General features: G+C 43.6%; 1 protein-coding gene across 9 annotated transcripts in view; it reads left to right on the plus strand.

Annotated features, from left to right (window-relative positions):
- The window catches only part of DENND5B (DENN domain containing 5B), a 157,244-nt gene extending 136,964 nt beyond the window's left edge, over positions 1 to 20,280 (plus strand). For 2 of the 9 annotated variants that reach the window (XM_034780220.1, XM_034780238.1), the window contains exons 10-12: positions 16,203 to 16,296; positions 17,549 to 17,659; positions 19,840 to 20,280. In XM_034780220.1, coding sequence (XP_034636111.1) covers positions 16,203 to 16,296; positions 17,549 to 17,659; positions 19,840 to 20,019 — 385 coding nt within the window. In that variant the 3' untranslated portion in view covers positions 20,020 to 20,280. The remainder of the gene's footprint in view (positions 1 to 16,202; positions 16,297 to 17,548; positions 17,660 to 19,839) is intronic. The other 7 variants (XM_034780251.1, XM_034780245.1, XM_034780228.1 and 4 more) reach the window with 6 other exon arrangements.
- The last annotated feature ends 565 nt before the right edge of the window (positions 20,281 to 20,845 follow it).

Consider the following 20,845-nt stretch of genomic DNA (forward strand, 5'->3'; position numbering starts at 1 on the left):
ACACCTACTTGGCTCCAGAGTTCTGGACAATATAATATTCTCTAGTGAGATCTGGGATCACTGTTTTAAAGCTACCAGAGCACAAAGGAGCTTTACCTATACAAGAGAGAAGAGGATGCTTTTATGTGAACCTGAACCTGAGCAGGAAGATGGGAACTAATGTATCCAAGTATTTCTGGACTTGAGTTTTGGACTGCTACAACAGTTTGTATATGTGGGACACAAAATGGGCATATACATTATTGTGTATAAAGCCTTGTCTACTCAGACTTGCACTGGTTTAGTTAAAGGTGTTCTGGATTTAGTTAAACCACTGCAAGTTTGTGCGTAGGCACTCTTGTTTGGGTTTGAGTGACTTTTGGTTGTAGATTAATAGTTTTTTGTTTTTGTTTTTTAAACAGCAAGCTAAATTGAAATAAGCCTCTTAAACACAAACAAGTATGTCTACATGCAACTTGTGTCAGTTTAAGTAAACCAGCTTAAAAATACCCTTTTTGAGTTAAACTGGTACAAATTTGCTTTCAAACAAGACCTCAAGCTCAATCTACACTGAAAAGTGTTATCTTCATAAGTACATCGAGCATGGGTGTGAAAAAAGCACATCCCCGACCGACATAGTTATGCCGACAAAATCTCCAGTGTAGATGGATCTGTGTCAACAGAAGCACTACTTCCATAGCCAACATTGTCTGGGGAGGCAGTGTTCCTACACTGACAGAAAAACCCCTTCTGTCAATGTACACTGCCTGTTCCCTTGCTGTGTTTAATAAGAACAGTATTGAAGTTTGTCACCTAATGGTATATTCAGGGAACTTTTTATAGTACCTTCCTTCCTGTCCCCCATCCTGCAGGAGAGGGTTGACTCAAAAATATCCTGTAAAAGGTCTTTTACACTTTAATTTGGAGTTTTGGAATATTTTTATTGATGACTATTTTGGTCTTAACAATTTACACAGCCTTTCCAAAAGATAACTTTTTGAAAGTCTTCTCTGTGATCCAGGTGTCACATGCTTTGTGTTTGAGGCTTATATAAGGCGTTCGTCACTTTTTTTCCTGTAAACATTGAGGGGTTTTGTATTTCACAACTGTTCACCATCTTAGCTGAGAAGGCCATAACGTGAAGCACACTGGTGTGGTTGTCCCTGTATGGGAAGGATTGATCTTGAAGTTGGATGTTGATGAGCTGGAGAGCGGGGTCTGGGGCTTGCCCCATCCGGTGCTCCAGCTGGGGTTCGTGGTTGGGGGCCGCAGCACGGTGGCTCCCGGAAGCCGCAGCATGGCCCTGCCCCGAATTTTACAGGCTCCCATGACCCCCCTCCAGCGCTCCAATGACCCCCTCCGGCACTCCAATGGGAGCTCAGGGATGGTGTGTGCAGATTGGGTGGTGTGCAGAGCCACCTGGCCGCACATCCACGTGCGAGCTGGAGAAGGGACATTCCACTGCTTCCGGGAACCGCTTGAAGTAAGCGCTGCTTGGAGCCTGCACCCCTGAGCCTCTCCTCATGCCCCGACCCCCTACCTCAGCCCTGATCCCCCTCCCGCTCTCCAAACCCCTCAATCCCAGCCCAGAGCACCCTCCTACATCCCAAACTCCTCATCCCCAGAGCCCACACCCCCCAGCCGGAACCCTCACCCACTCCTCCAGCCCAGAGCCCCCTCCCGCACCCTGAACTCCTTATTTCTGGCCCCACCCCAGAGCCCTCATCCCCTCCCACACCCCAACCCCAATTTTGTGAGCATTCATGGCCCACCATACAATTTCTATTCCCAAATGTGGCCCTTGGGCCAAAAAGTTTGCCCACCCCTGAAGTCGGATGTTGATGGTTCTTTAGTTTTACTCTTATTTCATTTGAAAAGAAAACTTCCAAGTTTATTTTAAGAATTCCATAACAAGCTAGTGGCTACTAATGATCCAAACTCCTCTATCCATATCTACTGGGATAAAACAGGAGACAACTTTATGGAAAAGTCCAATTAATTTTGATCCTCATTGAAATAGACCCATCTGCAAGATGAGAGTATACATTTTCTGTTTCAAGATCTAGCAGATTTTACCACCTTAGTGGGATTTCTAATGTTTGCCATCTTTGTAGTAGTAATATGGTAGAAGAATCCTAATAACAGAAAACAAAGCTATATAAATATTTCTTGATTAGTCCATTGTTAAATTATAGTGACTCAAATATGCTCAAGCGCAAAGTAAAACAATTTAATAAGCCCTTTGTAATGTTTTCCGTCTCAATTGATTGTTGTAACTCTGTAACATGAAGCTTGATGCATGAGATTAAATATTACCGAGGAAAACATGCATCAAGAATGGGAATGTATGAGCATCAAAGCAATTTGCAGAATGAGCAGTGAGTGCTTACAATGAATTACTGAATGGATTTTTGCCCCAGAGACTCTTCTGTCCCTGTTCCCTTTCCCCTAAAGAGGGTGGTCAGTGATAAATGTTTTGCTTACGTGTTAATTGTTATTCCTCCATTCTACACGTTTGGCCCTGTTTCTCCTCTCTTCTTCTCCCATATCTCTTTCTCTTATCTTCCACCATTCTTTCCTCATTGGTCTCTGGTCTGGTTTTTCTTCCTGTACCACTTCCAGCTGATCTCATGCTCTTATCTCTGCCTCCTATTTCCTATGTTACTTTGTGCACCCCTTCTGTAACAATCCTAGACAGAGGTGTAATCCACCAGTTTGAGCACAGGCCTGGGAATTGGGATCTTTTTTGTTACAGGATCAGCTTTGCCATGGTCTTACAAACTTGGTGCCTTAATTTTCCTGCCTTTAAAATAGGAATGCTGCTTGCTTACTCATCTCCCTGGGATACTGAGGTTTAGTTAATGGTTGTAAAGATTATGTGAATTGCTAAGTAAGTACAAAGTAGTATCCTCTGCCTAGTTTCTGCTCAGTGAATGGTCTTCTTTCTGGTTTTTAAACTAAGTTTTGTAAGCCTGTTGGGGCAGAGACCAGGTGTTCTGTATATCACAAGAAATATTCATGTTTCCTTGACTTCCCTTTCCACATGTTAATAGCCACTTTAAGGATGGTGGCTTTTATAAGGCCTTTTTATAATGACCACCTAAGCAGCCACATTGTCACTTTGCATAGAATGAGGCATCTTTGTACTGCATCTAAGTAAAAGGCAGTGAGGATCCATCAGCTTGAAATGCAGATCTTGTGTAACCCATACAAATAATAAAGGAACCCATTTTTTTCTATTTGAAGTGTAAATAATAACATATATTTCAGATGTATGTTGGATACTTAGTATGGCAGAGCAGTGACGAGTAACGGGAACACTATTTCAACGATGTGTTCAAATGCTTTTCATTAAGACTTATTTGACTTATTCTAACTATATGTATGCAATCTGACTGAAAGTGGATCGGGTTGGAACAGGATGGTTTAGAGGATTCAAAACCCAATACTTGAGCCTTTTAATTTTTGCTCCCTTGGTCAACCCCAGTCTAAGAGCATTATAATGATATGGTGCCTCTTGCTCTACCCTTTGAGAAATGGCTAGATCTACATTAATAAAATGGCTTGTAAAATGTCATGCCTGAAGAACTAAAGTTGACATGCGAAATATGCATCCCCATTCCTACAGTGCCCCACAGCGCCATGTACTTATTATGTCTATACCGTGTGTGTGTGTGGTGTTTCTGTCACCTTACAGACAAAGATCCTGCCTTAAGGAGTTCGCAGTCCAAACACCACATGGGAGAAATGGTTTAGTACGGAGTCTAAGAGAAAAGTGGTATCTGTGGAATTGTCATAACCACTTCCTGCAGCACTAGATGGTTTTATGTCATTTCTCCAAATCACTTCCATTTATATAATCTGACAAGATTACAGTGCAAAACAGAATGGCTGCAAGTCATTTTACTTAGCTTTTTCTCCACATTAGCTATTTTAAAAATCTCCTGTTACCACCAAAGCAATGAAGTTGCAAAAAAATTCTATTCTGCCCTGTAAAAAACCTCAGCTCCCTTTATCCTCCAGAGAGTTGAATGTAGAAATCTGCTACAGAAATCTAGTACAGAACACACCTCACGCCCCAAATTGTCACCAAAGCTGTATAGTGCAAGGTACTGATCTTGGTTTTGACCTTCCGTTCAGTGCCACTTTGATTTGGCGGCTACTAGAGCTTTTGTTCTATTTGTTGATATTCTAACTCTGCATAGAAGTATATTAAACTGAGCAGATCAAATGCAGAATTGTTTGCATATACATCTCTCTCTCTCTCTCTCTCTCTCTCACACACACACACACACACACACACACACACACACACACACACACACTATACTGTGTGTGTACGCACGCATGCCTCCATTTGTTCTGAAGGTGTAATAAATCTCCTTGCTACTAAATGAATACAAAAGCTGGAGAATTGATTGGTGGTCACCAGTTTATGGCACAATAATGCTGGCAACAAAAGATCAAGCTATTTCATGCACATGAGAAGGTTTAAAACATCTGTAACTTGTGGGTAAAAGGTGAACTGCCAAGGTTTGTAAGCCTAAAAAGCAGTCTACCTTGGCAGCTGCTCTTCCTCGAAGGGCTTATCTTCTATGCTATAGGTGAATGTATTTCTTGTCTCCTTCCCCTCTGTGTTCTGAATGTGTCCATCTTAGTGGTGGTGATGGTTAAATGAACATGTACCCTATTAAGTTAACATTAAATGCAGTTGCTTCATGTTCTTGTGCCCTGTCAGCATGTTGTATATGGTGCAGCACGTGCCGTAACTATGAATTGTAAACTGCTTCCACTCACTCCCTTCCCCTTTTCATCTGTTGGAAAGGAAAAATATGCCTGACTGTAATACTGAAGTTTAGTCCTTGTGTATGAGAGATAGCTGTATAAGTATATTGTTTTTATGCTGATCAACCTTGACATTGACTTTCATGCTATTTTATTAGAGAAATTAACCACCCCAGATATGTTCTCTTTAGAAATGGACATCGTTAATCCCTTCCCACCATGTGCATGCACACATCCTTATCTAAAATAAGTTTTTAAAGTACTGAAGAGTAGTTTGTTTACTTCCTACCTGCCAGGACTTCCTTGTCAATAGACTTCTTTTCAGGGGCTTGCTCATATGATTCCCCATGTTTGAGTGGAAGAATCCTTTCTCTGGCTCCTCCACCGAAATAATATGCTGACAGGAGTACTTCCTTCATGAATACTGTGGAAGTGAGATGACAGTAGCATACCAAAGTGACCTATTGTTCCCTACTCATATTTACCATTTGTTCCAGGGCATTCCACAGGACGGTCCTCAGAAGTAACCAGAACCATATTAGTAGTAGCATTTTCTTCTTTCTGAGGAATATACAAAATAGGTCACTCATAGATACAGAAAGTATGAGGTCCGTGTATGTATGAAGAGAGAAATTCATTTTAAATCTGATCTCTGCCATTAAATATTAAAACAGCTTGATTTTTCTAACAATGAGATTTCAGGCAAGACCTGTGTGGCCCAAGAAGAAAAAGGCTTAAATGTTCTAAAATTCCTTTATCTTCCCTGCTTATCTCCTGTTAATTCTTCACAAAACGTTCCAGCCATCTCCCCTAGGAGATTCAAAGTCCCAGTGGGATGCTCAGACTCTTAGGCCTGGTCTACACTACGGGTTTAGGTTGACTTTAGCAGCGTTAAACCGAATTAAGCCTGGACACGTCCACACGACGAAGCCCTTTCTTTCAACCTTAAAGGGTCCTTTAAACCGGTTTCTTTACACCACCTCCGACGAGGGGATTAGCGATAAAACCGGCCTTTGCGGGTCGGAATTGGGGTAGGGTGGACGGAATTCGACGTTATTGGCCTCCGGGAGCTATCCCACAGTGCTTCATTGTGACCGCTCTGGACAGCACTCTCAACTCAGATGCACTGACCAGGTAGACAGGAAAAGACCCGCGAATGTTTGAATTTCATTTCCTGTTTGCCCAGCATGGAGAGCACAGGTGACCACGCAGAGCTCATCAGCACAGGTAACCGTGATGGAGTCCCAGGATCGCAAAAGAGCTCCAGCATGGACCGAACGGGAGGTACGAGATCTGCTCGCCATATGGGGAGATGAAGCAGTGATAGCTGAACTCCATAGCAGTAAAAGAAATGGAAAAGTATTAGAAAAGATCTCCAAAGCCATGAAGGACCGAGGCCATAACAGGGACACACAGCAGTGCCGCGTGAAAATTAAGGAGCTACGGCAAGCTTACCACAAAGCCAGAGAAGCAAACTGAAGGTGCGGGGCAGAGCCGCAAACTTGCCGCTACTACGCGGAGCTGCATGCGATCCTAGGGGGTGCAGCCACCACTACCCCAACCGTGTGCTAGGACTCTCTCACTGGAGAAACACACAGGGAAGACGGTTCGGGGAACGAGGAAGATGAGGATGGAGGTACTGTAGGTAGCTCACAGCAGCAAGGAAGCGGAGAAACCGGTTTCCCCAACAGCCAGGATATGTTTGTGACCCTGGACCTGGAACCAGTAACCCCCGAACTCACCCAAGACCCTCAGGGCACACAGGAGACCTCTGGTGAGTGTAACTTTGTAAATATTTGTAAACATTACAAAAAAAAAAAAAAGCAAGCGTGTTTAATGATTAATTTGCCCTGGCAATCGCGGCCAGTACATCTACTGGAAAAGTCTGTTAACGTGTATGGGGATGGAGCGGAAATCCTCCAGGGACATCTCCAGAAAGCTCTCCTGGTTGAAATGGGGTGATTTTATTAAGGGGACATTCAGAGGCGCCCGTTCCTGCTCTTCTGACCAGAAATGTTCCCCGCTGTTAACCACGCGGTGGGGGGAGGGGTGAAGTGATCATCCCAGAGACTCGTGGGGGGGGGGGGGGCGGTTTACTTGTGTTTGTGCCGCATGTTAACCGGGAAACCGCAGCCCCCTCCTTTTACATTGAAACCCCATTTTAAATGGACAACCCAATTCATCCTTGATATGGGAAATGCGCTGCTGTTTGCAACCTTTCCCGAATGTTAAGAAGGTTAAAAAAGCCAAAACACTGTGGCCTACCATGGCTGCCTGCAAGCCGAAATATGCGACCTTGTAATGAAAGAGTGTACCCATTGTTCTCTAAAATGTGTCTTTTTTTAACCACCTCTCCCTTCTCCTCCACCAGCTGCAAATGTTTCTCCTTCGCAGAGGCTCGTGAACATTAGAAAGAGAAAACGTAGGACGAGGGACGATATGTTCACAGAGCTGCAGATGTCCTCCCACGCTGATAGAGCACAGCAGAATGCGTGGAGGCAGTCAATGTCGGAGATGAGAAAAGCCCAATATGAACGAGAGGAGAGGTGGCGGGCTGAATCGCGGGATGAATAGCGGGATGAACAGAGCAAGTGGCGTGCTGAAGACGATAGGTGGCGTCAGCTTGCAGACAGACGGCAAGAGGCAATGCTCCGTCTGCTGGAGCATCAAAGTGATATGCTCGAGCGTATGGTTGAGTTGCAGGAAAGGCAGCAGGAGCAGAGACGGCCGCTACAGCCCCTGTGTAACCAACAGCCCTCCTCCCCAAGTTCCATAGCCTCCTCACCCAGACGCCCAAGAACACGGTGGGGGGGCCTCCGTCCACCCAGTCACTCCACCCCAGATGATCGCCCAAGCATCAGAAGGCTGGCCTTCAATAAGAGTTAAAGTTTTAAAATGCAGTGTGTCCCTCCTCCCCCACCCATCCCAGGCTACCTTGGCAATTATCCCCCTACTTCTGTGAGGAACTAATAAAGAATGCATGAATGTGAAAAAACAATGACTTTATTGCCTCTGCAAGCGGTGCTCGAATTAGGGAGGGGAGGGGAGGGTGGGGTGGTTGGTTTACAGGGAAGTAGAGTGAACTGGGTCGGGGGGGGGGGTTGGAGGGTTCATCAAGGAGAAACAAACAAAAGTTTCACACAGTAGCCTGGCCAGTCACAAAACTCGTTTTCAAAGCTTCTCTGATGCGCACCGCGCCCTGCTGTGCTCCTCTAACCGCCCTGGTGTCTGGCTGCGCGTAATCAGCGGCCAGACGAGTTGCCTCAACCTCCCACCCCGCCATAAAGGTCTCCCCCTTATTCTCACAGATATTGTGGAGCGCACAGCAAGCAGCAATAACAATGGGGATATTCTTTTCGCTGAGGTCTGAGCGAGTCAGTAAGCTGCGCCAGCGCGCTTTTAAACATCCAAATGCACATTCCACCACCATTCGGCACTTGCTCAGCCTGTAGTTGAACAGGTCCTGACTCCTGTCCAGGCTGCCTGTGTACGGCTTCATGAGCCATGGCATTAAGGGGTAGGCTGGGTCCCCAAGGATCACGATAGGCATTTCAACATCCCCAATGGTCACTTTCTGGTCCGGGAAGAAAGACCCTTCCTCCAGCTTTTGAAACAGAGCAGAGTTCCTGAAGACGCGAGCATCATGTACCTTTCCCGGCCATCCCACGTTGATGTTGGTGAAACGTCCCTTGTGATCCACCAGGGCTTGCAGCAGCATTGAAAAGTACCCCTTGCGGTTTACGTAGTCGGTGGCTTGGTGCTCCGGTGACAAGATAGGGATATGGGTTCCGTCTATGGCCCCGCCACAGTTTGGGAATCCCATTTCAGCAAAACCATCCACTATTGACTGCACGTTGCCCAGAGTCACTACCCTTGATATCACCAGGTCTTTCATTGCCCTGGCAAATTGGATCACAGCAGCCCCCACCGTAGATTTGCCCACTCCAAATTGATTCCCGACTGACCGGTAGCTGTCTGGCGTTGCAAGCTTCCACAGGGCTATCGCCACTCGCTTCTCAACTGTGAGGGCTGCTCTCATCTTGGTATCCTGGCGTTTCAGGGCAGGGGAAAGCAAGTCACAAAGTTCCATGAAAGTGCCCTTACGCATGCGAAAGTTTCGCAGCCACTGGGAATCGTCCCATACCTGCAGCACGATGCGGTCCCACCAGTCTGTTCTTGTTTCCCGGGCCCAGAATCGGCGTTCCACGGCATGAACCTGCCCCAGTGACACCATGATTTCCGCATTGCTGGGGCCTGTGCCTTGTGAGAGGTCTATGTCCATGTCAATTTCCTCATCACTCTCGTCGCCGCGCTGCAATCGCCTCCTCGCCTGGTCTGGGTTTCGCCTTGGCATGTCCTGGCTCTGCATATACTCCAGGACAATGCGCGTGGTGTTCATAGTGCTCATAATTGCCGCGGTGATCTGAGCGGGCTCCATGATCCCAGTGCTAGCTATGGCGCCTGGTCAGAAAAAAGGCGCGAAAGTAGTATCTGATGGACCAGGAGAAGGAGGGAGGGCGGGAGGGAGGGCCGAGTGACGACATGGCGTACAGGTACAGGGAGAAACACAAACAACTGTCACACAGAATGGTCCCCCCAAAGATTAAACTGAAAACCCTGGGCTTAGCAGGCCATTGATTTCACGGAGGAAGGGGAAGCAAATGAATACAGAACAAATCTATTTTTTACATCTTAAGCTGGCAGCCGACGGTGCAGCATGAGTGATAGCCTCTCCAGTACGATGATGACGGATACCAATCATAATATACCATCATCTGCCAAAAGGCTGCTGCTGTGTAGCAATGCAGCCCCATGTCTGCCAGCCCCACGTCCGCCAGCACCCAGCATCGCCCTCGGCCTCTTCTGGGTGCTTAGCAGACAATACTGGGCAATGGGCAATTGGCAGAAAATAGTATATTACGATTGGTAGCCATCATCATCGAAACATGTCTGCCCAGGTGGCCATGATTGACAGCCACTCCAGTATGACGACGACGGGTACCAGTCATAATATACCATCTCCTACCAAAGGGCAAGGGGCTGGTGCAATGCAGCCCTACGGCTGCCAGCCCCACAGCTATTACTCATGCTACACCGTTTACCGCCAAAAGGCAGTTAGCAGCTGCTGCTGTGTAGCAATGCAGTCCCACGTCTGCCGGCACCCAGAGGACATATGGTGACGGTGAGCTTAGCTGAGCTGAGCGGGCTCCATGCTTGCCGTGGTATGTTGTCTGCACAGGTAACCCAGGTAAAAAGGCGCGAATCTATTGTCTGCCGTTGCTGTGACGGGGGAGGGAGGGGCCTGACGACATGTACCCAGAACCGCCCGCGACACTGTTTTGCATCATCCGGGCATTGGGATCTCAACCCAGAATTCAAAGAAAAGGCGCGAACCGCTTCTCGGCTCTCTGAGCTGTGGCGCAAACGTAGTATCTGACAGACTAGGGGAAGGAGGGAGGGCGGGCCGAGTGACGACATGGCGTACAGGCACAGGAATTAAAATCAAGAACGGTGGCTGTGTATCAGGGAGAGACACAAACAACTGTCACACAGAATGGTCCCCCCCAAAGATTAAACTGAAAACCCTGGGTTTAGCAGGCCGTTGATTTGACGGAGGGAGGGGGAAGCAAATGAATACAGAGCAAATCTATTTTTTACGTCTTAAGACGACGGTGCAGAGTGACTGATAGCCCTCGGCATCTTTCTGGGTGCTTGGCAGCAAATACGGGGCGGTGTATGACGATGGTCTTCAGGCCTATTGCACGATCAGCTGCTCAGGGAAGACTCTGCTAACGTGCGATGACCCGACTTGTAATAGGACGGCTAACAGTCGTAATACACCATCTACTGCCAAAAGGCAAGCCCAACGGCTGCCAGCACCCAGATCGCCGATGAAGGCTGCCAGTCTACTGCACCGTCTACCGCCAAAAGGCAGTTAGCAGCTGCTGCTGTGTAGCAATGCAGTCCCACGTCTGCCGGCACCCAGAGGACATATGGTGACGGTGAGCTCAGCTGAGCTGAGCGGGCTCCATGTTGTCTGCACAGGTAACCCAGGTAACCCAGGTAAAAAGGCGCGAATCTATTGTCTGCCGTTGCTGTGACGGGGGAGGGAGGGGCCTGACGACATGTACCCAGAACCGCCCGCGACACTGTTTTGCATCATCCGGGCATTGGGATCTCAACCCAGAATTCCAAGGGGCGGCGGAGACTGCGGGAACTGTGGGATAGCTGTGGGATAGCTACCCATAGTGCAATGCTCCGGAAGTCGACGCTAGCCTTGTACTGTGGATGCGGTCCGCCGTCTAGAGCACCTAGAGCATTTTGTGTGGACACACACAATCGGCTGTATACAACCGATTTCAATAAAACCGGCTTCTATAAATTCCAACTAATTTCGTAGTGTAGACATACCCTTAGTCCCCAAGCTGCCCAGGAGGCTGCATGGCAGCGTAGCTGCGGTAGAACGGTAATGGCAGCAGAGGCATAGCTGAGCCATGCAGAGTAAATACCCTCTGGTTTCAGGCGGGTTTGTATTGTGCACAGCCCAGCAGTGCCTCTGCTGCCAGTGCTCCAGCCGTTTCACTGCTATTTAGACTCGTGCTAGCTTGATGAGACCTCACGTTAGTCTGTGCACAAGAGAAGGGGAATCTCACCCCTAACTTGTAGTGTTGACGTAGCCTTAAGTGAGCACTCAGCTCAAGCATGCACCATCTGGACCAGTTTGATTTTCCAGTAATTGGGGCGGAGGGACCAAAGATGTGTCCAGAGTTCAGACTAAATATTAAAAGTTAAGTGGGGTTAAAAAGCAAAGCCAGATATTGATAAGAAGTAAAAATTATTTCTGTCCTATTTTGTTTCTTGACGGTTTTTTTCCTCTACTATATCTTTATTGGCTGAAGATCTTCAAAGTGTAAAATTGCCATTAGTTATGTAAAGTGCCACTGGCTTTAGCTTTGAAAAATGGTGGTGACTTACTAAAATCACAAGATTGTATATTTTGAGGTTTCTGGGAAGGTGTAAAGATGCTTGTGTCACTAATGTGTTCCTTTGAGAAAGGAGTTAGCACTTGCTTCTCACCGCTAGATCATTAGTTCAACTCCAGTCCAGGGCTGGAGCAATGGAAAGCCATGACCATTTTGTAGGTGTTGGAGGGCTTTCCCATTCTTGGATTTAATAGCTGCCTTAACTGGCAGTATGTTTAATGTGCATTTATAAATTGATACAGTAATCAACTCTTCCCCGCCCGGTGCAGAACAAGTTTGTTTCAAAGGTTTGAAACAAACAAGAATTATATAATACTATGAGAACTGCACAGCTACTTGGATTGGTTAGTCTGTGCCACAAAGAGGTTTTTTTTATTCTGTTTTTTTGTACAGTGCCTAGCACAGTGGAGCCTGGCCCTCACCCATGACCAGGACTCCTTAGCACTACTGCAATACAAATGATTAATAATAGTATGTTGCAAAGACAGAAACCAGGTTTCCTCTAGGCCTGCAACTGACTTTAGAGTAAAGAATGCTTTTACAGTTGTCCCCTAGGTCTGGAATCTTTAAGGCTACATCGTTTCTAAGAACAGTACTGGATAGCTATTTTTTAGATGAGCGAATTCCACTGGATATAAATGAAAACCTAGTACAATTTTCTCAACTCTCTGAAAATTTGAAGTAAAGATGTACGTAGTATCTACAATTCTAAATATTTGGTGTAAAATTCATCAAGCTAAATACCCTTGTTCATATTCTTGGTACTCCTGGTTCCCTGAAGAAATCTCACCATCAAATGTTGCAGGTCCCAGAAGTCTCATTGCTGCAAGGCATGCAACTTAAACTATTTTATGATAACACAGAAAAGGGCATTCTGGCATGACCTCACTGAACCTGGAAGTACCAAGGAGATTTACATATTAGGGGGAGGGAGAGTTTTAAAGAGGTTAATAGAAATGTATTACCATGCTTGAATCCCCCTGCCATCCCCCAGCGTGGGGCATGCAGCACAGAAATTGGGGTTTAACTGTTCTTTATTTTTGCTTTGCAATTTCTCTCTCAAGGCATTAAAATATAAAATATTGATGCATATTTTCTTACACTTCCTCTAGTGTTTGGATAGTGCAAATACCTAGACCTAAATTTTGCTGGAGGGTATGTGTAAAAGATACAGCACCTACACGGTGTAATTATGGCTTTTAGTCTCAGCCCTGATTGTTTGCAGGGGGCAGTTTAGAATCTCCACCTTTTCCCCCAGAAGTTCTAGGGAGGGCTCAGGATGTAGAATACATCTCTGGCCAGCTCTGCTGTCCTGTATGGAAATGAGACCATGGCCTGTCCTCCTCTGCCTCCTTTAAGAGGACTTTCTTCAGAAGCACTAGGAGGAAGCAATCCCTGCACGCTCCTGAACACAGATACTGCACTTGTTGATAGCTTCTGCATTAAAAGTTCATGGTAAAGGATGGAAGAAAGGTCACAAGGAGCTTTCTCACTCTTTATATGTGGCTCAGTTTCCCACCCATACTCCATTGTGAGCACAAACAGGGACTAGTCAAAATATGGCCGGTTGTTTGGGATTGGCCCAACTTATACTATTATACAGGCATAGACATATACTTCGCTTCTAGCTCAGGCTTCTAAAGTGTGGCAGTGGCATGTTTCTGAGCTGGAATGGCTAACCAATGCATTTAGAAACAGAGTTCTGGACGATCAGACTCCATTCTTTGGAGTGGGAGCATCCAAAGTGTTTACAAAAATGAACAGCACCTTTTGCCTAGGCTTTCCCACAATAGTCCCTTCATGCCGATAAAGAGAAATCATTAGTACCTTGTTACTCATATTCCACAGAGGTGGGTGCCATATGTGAGTAAATAGAGATCTTGAAAATGAATTGCCTTGTGGATTTAAATGGGACATCCAATGAGCTTGTTTAAAATAGACTATCCTGTAAAGAATCCTAGAAATGCAAACCTGGAAGGAACCTTGAAAAGTCATTTGGTCTATCTTGCCCCCCACCCATGCTGAGGCAGGACCAAGTTTGCCTTTTCAATCCATGATAGGGGGTTGTCTAACCTGTTCCTAAAAACCTCCAATGGCAGGGATTCCACAACTTCTCTTGTTAACTTATTTCAGTAGTTAACTATCTTTTTTGGTTAAAGTTTTTCCTTATATCACACCTAAATTTACCTTGTTGCAGATTAAGCCAATTACTTCTTGCCCTACTGTCAGTGGATGTGGGGAACAAATTGATCCCCATCCTCTTTATAACAGCCCGTAACATATTTGAAGACTGTTATCAAGTCCTCCTTCTGTCATCTTTTCTCCAAACTCAACATGCCCAGTTTTTTTAATTTTTCCTCACAGGTCAGGTCTAAACCTTTAATCATTTTTGTTGCTCTCCTCTGGACTGTCTCCAGTTCGTCTACATCTTTCTTAAAGCATGGCACCCAAACCTGGACGCAAGCCTCCAGCTGAGGCCTCACTAGCATTCAGTAAAGCGGGACAACTATTTCTAATATGTTATATATGACAGGCTTGGGTTTATTTAAAAAAAAAAAAAAAAAAAAAAAAGCAGTGATATTAGCCTTTTTTGCAACTGCATCACATTGGTGGCTAATGTTCAATTGGTGATCCACTATACTCCCCAGATACTTCTCTGCAGTACTGTTGCCTCTCACCAACAGAAGTTGGTCCAATTATAGATATTACCTTTCCTGCCTTGTCTCTTGTATTATTGCCTTGTCACTTACTTCCCATTTTGAATTGGTGCATTGATTTTTTCCTTCCAAAATGTAGTACTTTGCCCTTGTCTTTATTTAATTTCATTTTATTGATTTCAGACCAAACCTCGTTTATCAAAGTTGTTTTGAATTCTAATCCAGTTCTCCAAAGTGCTTGCAACCTCTTCCAGCTTGTTGTCATTCATAAATTTTATAAGTGTACTCTCCACAAAATTATCTGTCATCAATATTTTCATTAAATAGTGCTGGTACTCAGGACAGACCCTTTCAAGACCCCTCTAGATACCCCCTCCCAGATTGATAGTAAATCATTAGTAACTACTCTTTAAGTATGGTCTTTGAATCTGTTGTGCACCCATCTTGTAGAAATTGCATTTGGACCACATTTCCCTAGTTTGGTTATGGGAATATCAAGTGGGAGATTGTGTCAGAAGCTTTACTAAACTTGAGATAAATCACATCTTCTGCTTCCCGGCCCCGCCGCCATCTACTATGCCAGTAACCTGATCAAAGTAGGAAATTAGTTTGGTTTGGCATGATTTGTAATTGACAAATCCGTGTTGGCTATTACTTATTACCTTATTATCATTTAGGTGCTCATAAATAGTTTAATATTTCGTTCAACTATCCTTCCAGATATCGAAGTTAAGCCGACTGGTCTATAAATCTCTGGGTCTTCTTCATGTCTCTTTTTAAAATTAGGTAAAATTGTCTGCCCTTCACCTCTCCTTTGAGATCTCACTCATTACAGACCTAATCAAACAATGCAGTTCTAATTAACTTTTAACATTACTTTGGCCCACCACTGGTTTTTCCTTGTATTTCCTTTGATTGAGGAAATGCACAATATCAGTGCCAGGAGGTTGATGTGAACTAGCATAGTCCTGTGGGCAGTAGTAATGGTCAGTTTTTGTTTGCTAGCATTGTGAGGAGGAACTGAATCCTGTAATTCATTATACAAGCTGCTACATCCCCGTATATTTTATTTATTTTAGCATGTAATGAATCTGCAATAGAAGTGTCACCAAAGATGATGGTGTTTTAATTATATTCCTGGTCAGTTGTTTTAAAATAAATAAACAAACCAACAAAACTCTACTAAATCCAACTCATATATTGTAGAATGTTTCCCTCCCCTCCCCCCTCTTAAAACTATAAACCTTAAATTCTGGCTGCACTAATGTAATTTTGCTGGTGTGCTACGGTTTGTGTCCTGTATACAATATCACACAGCATTTTTATTCAACTTGGCATATAACGGTTGTTAAAAGCATGCATGAGGACAGATGATATGAATTTCAACCTTCTTGCCAATGTTGACAAATAAATAAGTTATTTACAAAGAAGTGGCATACAAACTGAATGTTCAAAAATTTCAAAAAACAAATATTTTTTTGGTTAAGGTAAATAAATACTATTTCCGTGTGCTCTGATTTATATATCCTAATCTGTACACAGTCATCAGCCAGTCACTAGTTAACTTGTGCTGTGTTACATGAGACCCTGGCAAGCATTTGGCATCCTGTTTTCTTGGGTCTCGCTGGTTCCTCATCTGCCATGAAGCCTTACCTTTAGGGTTGTCAGAAATTCATCAAAACTAATACGCATTGTAATTCACAAATTTTGTGCTTCTTGAAATGCATAATTCTTTCAGGCTTACTGCAACTACTGACAAAAGCTCTCTCTTCTGATTTCTCTTATTACATAATTTCAGTCGGTGGGCCAGTCGAAGTGCCACAACACAGCGCAGGAAAGATCGCCTTAGACAACATTCAGAACATATTGGACTGGACAATGATTTAAGAGAGGTAAGTGATATCTGCAGGCACCAGGGGACTTCAGTCAAAGAACATAGACTTAATCAAAGTGGTTTTTGCTGCCTCCGGCAATGTTTTGATACCATAAGGTTTTCATTCATCTTTGGGACCATTACCTGATGTATATATCATTTATATATAGTATGTAATTTTAAGATATTCAAAACTGTGTCCATGCGCTGTAGAGATTTTGTATCTTCTAAATTGAACTGTAAAGCAGTGTATTAGTGTAGATTGTTTAGACTACTACTGTAGCTGAAAATTCGTGAACACATATACTACAAAATGCAAATGAAAGGGGGGAAGTCGGACTTAATATTTTGCACCAATTTTTCCATCTTATAACAAATCAAAATTTTAAAATACTAACCTCTGAGGCTCTGCATTGTAATAAAACAGACTGTTTGCCATAAACAGACTTTTGCTAATATAGACCCCAATCCTACAACTGTACTTTATGCAGGCAGACCCATTTGTGTGGATGGAGTTGGCAGATTTGGGCCAATAAAATGTATTTGAGTTTTTCAGAGATGTTATGATAAATACTGACCACTTGGAGACAAAAAGGAGGAGAATTTATTGTAAGCGTTCTTTTGTGTTGCATAGATAAGAAACTTTTACTAGTTAGCCCATTTAAAAGGGAAGTGTTTGGTGGGTGTTTGTGTGTGTGTTTTTTTTTTGTTTGTTTGTTTTTTTTTTTTTAACTTGTATCCAAAGCTTGGAAACTTCCACACATCTTGTAAACCTCAATTGTAAGCTTTTTTCCTGTCTCTTCAGTTTCTCCTTTTGATTGTTTAAAAAAAAATTTCTGCCACGTTTTTCACTGTGACTGTAGTTCTTGTGCTATTTTTATCATTAGCAAAAAAAAAATCCACCAAACCTTTATACTGTTTTGCCATTGGCCTTACTGAATAAACTTTACCAATGTTGCTGTTTGGAATTAAAACATTAATAAGTAAAATTGAAATCTTCAATCACAACTTTAAAATTCAGTTCATTGAAACAAAGCAAAACAGCATTTATAAAAGTTTGTTGCTATTTTTGTTAATGTGACTTTGTATATATAGTTCTAAACATTGCGTTGTGTATATCTCAACATAACCCTTTCCGTGCTTCTTCATCTATTTAATTTTTTCTTTCTTTTTTTTTGTTGTTGTTGTTTGTTGGCTCATATGCATGCTTGTTTTGCTTTGTCTCCTCTCTTTCGGGCTTTTCTGCCATTGGTATATCTGCCTCCTCTTAGCCATCGGAGGAGCTTTTGATTCGTCAGAACTCAATGGCATTCTGGGAGTGGGATCAGGGGCCACCCCCTCCTGCACGACCTCCTAAAAAATCCTTCTCTGAATGCTGCCTGGTATGTGTTTTTTTTTTTTTTGCTGAAAGCTGCTTTTGAGAGATGTTACTAGAATAAGGAATCACTCTCTTCAACATCACTTCAATCTCTCCTTTTTGTAGCACATTCGCACACCCTTGTAGTTACTGAAGTGTGGTTATAGTCAGAAAAGTAACACTGAAAATGAAGTCATGGGATTTCATTTTAACCCTCTGGCTAAGTTTATCCTCCCAATGTTCTTTTTTTTTCACTGCTTAGGATCTCAAATGCAAGCTGTGTCCTTCTGGGCTGTGGTGATAGGCCACAAGTAAAGATTCTGCAGTGAAAGCTTAGGTAGTGATGGTAGCTGGCTGATACTGATGCACAGGCAGAATAGAATCCAACTCGCTCTTTCTGTAGCAGACTTGCTCTTCTGTAGAACTTGCAGGACCAATAGAGTTAGCAGGACTACAAATGTTTCAGTATAATACATTCTGATTTGATGACATGCTAAGGAATAGAGTAAGGTTGTCTAAATTTTTTCACTCTTCAGACTATGACCGCACTTGGATCTATTTTCTTTATCCCTTTCCCTTGAAAGAGAAGTTTGTATCTATCCCTATTAGCTATTCCCTTTTCACTGTATTCATAATGTTTATTATTTTGGCACATATTAGATGAAACTACTATTGTGAGGCTACCAGTTGATGAACAGAATACTTTCATTCCATTATTGCCTAAAACAACTTTTTAATGGTTTTTATTTCTTATCTTATTTATGCATAACAATGTTTTGGGTTTAATTAGAGATAACGAGGCGTACGTGCTCATCTCCTATCAGATCTATTGAACAGGCTGTGAGCTGACTTGTCCAAATTTTGCATTCTGCCATGGTCTTCCACCATTTCTTTTTTTTCATGCTCAAGCAATTTTGGTCAACTTACAGCAACACAAGTTTTGGATTTTGTTTTCATTAAACAAACGAGTTTAAAATTATTTTCTCTCCAGACAGAGAAGGTCTGAAAGTGCTGCAGAGACAGCACTCTCAGGCCCTGTGCATTGTCTAGCTATAAAGTAAGCCCTGCAGCCCAATTAAACAGCAGCATTCTATATCTCTGAAGGAAGTACCATCCAGTCCTTCTGTGGGGCCTTAAGGGCAGAAAGAATTAAATGGCTGAAAACAAGTGGGGAATTCTCAAATCTTGTATGGATGAGGGAGACAACACCTACCCATAGCAGGAGACCGTCCATTACAATATGGGGACATGAGCATCATACTTTTAAATTGTCTTATTCAACATTATTCCAACAGAATACCAAACTTGTAATCATCAGACCTGTTTTTAAGTACTTGTCTGAGTTTTTTACAAAATTTTATTTAAAAAATGTGTGCCTAAAGTTAGGCTCTTAACTCCACATTTAAGCACTTACATCTGTGGTCTAACTTTTAGAAGTGCTATGCACATAGCGCTCTCTCTAGCATCAATAGATGTTCAGCACTTCTGAGTATCAGATCAGATTTAGATGAACTTTAGGCACTCATGTTTTTAAAACCTTGGCTTTACACTGTTTGTCTGTACCTTGCATTAATGCCATTTTTCAAAATGAGTCCAAAAATGGAGTTTTGTTTAAAACAAGTCTAAGAATTAATAAACTCCCCAGTGATTAATAAAGTTTGTCAGTAAGGACAAGAGCCAACTTATCCCACTTTTTTTTTTTTTCCCCTCAGCCAAAATTCTTTGAAATCAATTAATCCCTCTTCTTTCCCGTTCCCACACATTGTTTTTCTAGTTTCTTTCAAAAGTATTTTTCATTCAGCTCCATACTGTGTTCTTCAGATTATTCAGTTGGCTTTTTCATCCCTTTTACTAGTGAAAATCAAATAACAATGGAAAGAAATGTTTAATGCAGGTTTGGACTTTTATGCTGACTGAAGGTATTATTTTGGCTAACTCTGTACTACTAGCTAATGACACAATCCACTGGCTAGTTCTGTTTGACGTTTTGATTGCACATACCACACCGGAGTATTTTTTTTTTTTTTTCTGTTGGCCTGTGGAGTGTTACACTTCTCCACTCCTATACTTAAAGCTTCAGATAAATCACTACAGTGCATAGATTTACATGCTTGGAGTCCTTTTTATATCCGTGCTTGTCTGTCAACAGTTAAGGAAGCCAGGGAATTTCTGTGATGTCATATTAATGCAAATTCTGTTTTTTAGAAATACATGCAGGAGGCAAGGAGTTTAGGGAAAAATTTAAGGCAACCCAAACTCTCAGACCTTTCTCCAGCTGTAATTGCTCAGACAAACTGGAAATTTGTGGAAGGGTTACTGAAAGAATGTCGCATGAAGGTAACTATATATATTTTTTTAAAATGTATGTTTTCCACCCTTCTATAAGCAGAATGAACATGTCTTTGTGGAGGAGTTGCAGGAAAGATCCATAACAACCAAACGCCCATTGGTTTCACTGGTAGTTCTCTGGCTTGAGACCTTACAGAATCAGCCCCTGAGCTGGTCTCCTGGTATGCTATAGCCTTAGGCCCTACTGGTCAGTCAGGGGCCGTGGCCGGGTGAGGGGGAGAGAGCTTGCTCACACAGTCCTGCTGGAGTGCTCCTGCCAGCAGGAAAGGCAAAGCAGTCCCCTGTGGCTTGGAAGGAACTCAGCTGGCAGCCAGCTGCAAGCAGCAGACCCGTCTGCATCTCCCTGCACTGCAGGAGCACATGGTCAAGTATCCAGTTAACACCGGTAACCAGACACTAAAAATCCAGTTACCGCAGGAACCCATGCCAGCCGTGGGTGTAGTTTGAGAAGGCATTGTTTTCCCCCTCCCCTGCACCCCCAAAGTTTCCCCTACCCCCGATTTCTCTGGAGGGCTGCTTAACTGTCAGGGAGGGAAGAAGCTCCCTCTGTCCCTCTCTTCAGCTGAGGCTGGCAGGCAGCTCCAGGATGCTGCCTTCTGGATCCTAGTGCCTGTCACAGTCATCTTCTATGTGTGCTGGGTCCTGTTTCTGGACAACTGGTGAGTGCCTGTGGTGGAGCAAGGCAAGGGGATGGCAGGGGGAAGAGGCAGTACCAGAGCAGTAGGGTGGGAAGCTTGCACAGAACCTGCACACACTCTATCCAGCGCCAGCCGGAACTATTGCCCCTCCCATGTATAAGGAACCAATTCCCACACATATGTAGGAAACACAAAACAAAACATCCCATTCTGGAGACCAGTAC

This window comes from Trachemys scripta, chromosome 1 (assembly GCF_013100865.1).
Source record: "Trachemys scripta elegans isolate TJP31775 chromosome 1, CAS_Tse_1.0, whole genome shotgun sequence".
Classification (NCBI taxonomy): Eukaryota; Metazoa; Chordata; order Testudines; family Emydidae; genus Trachemys; species Trachemys scripta.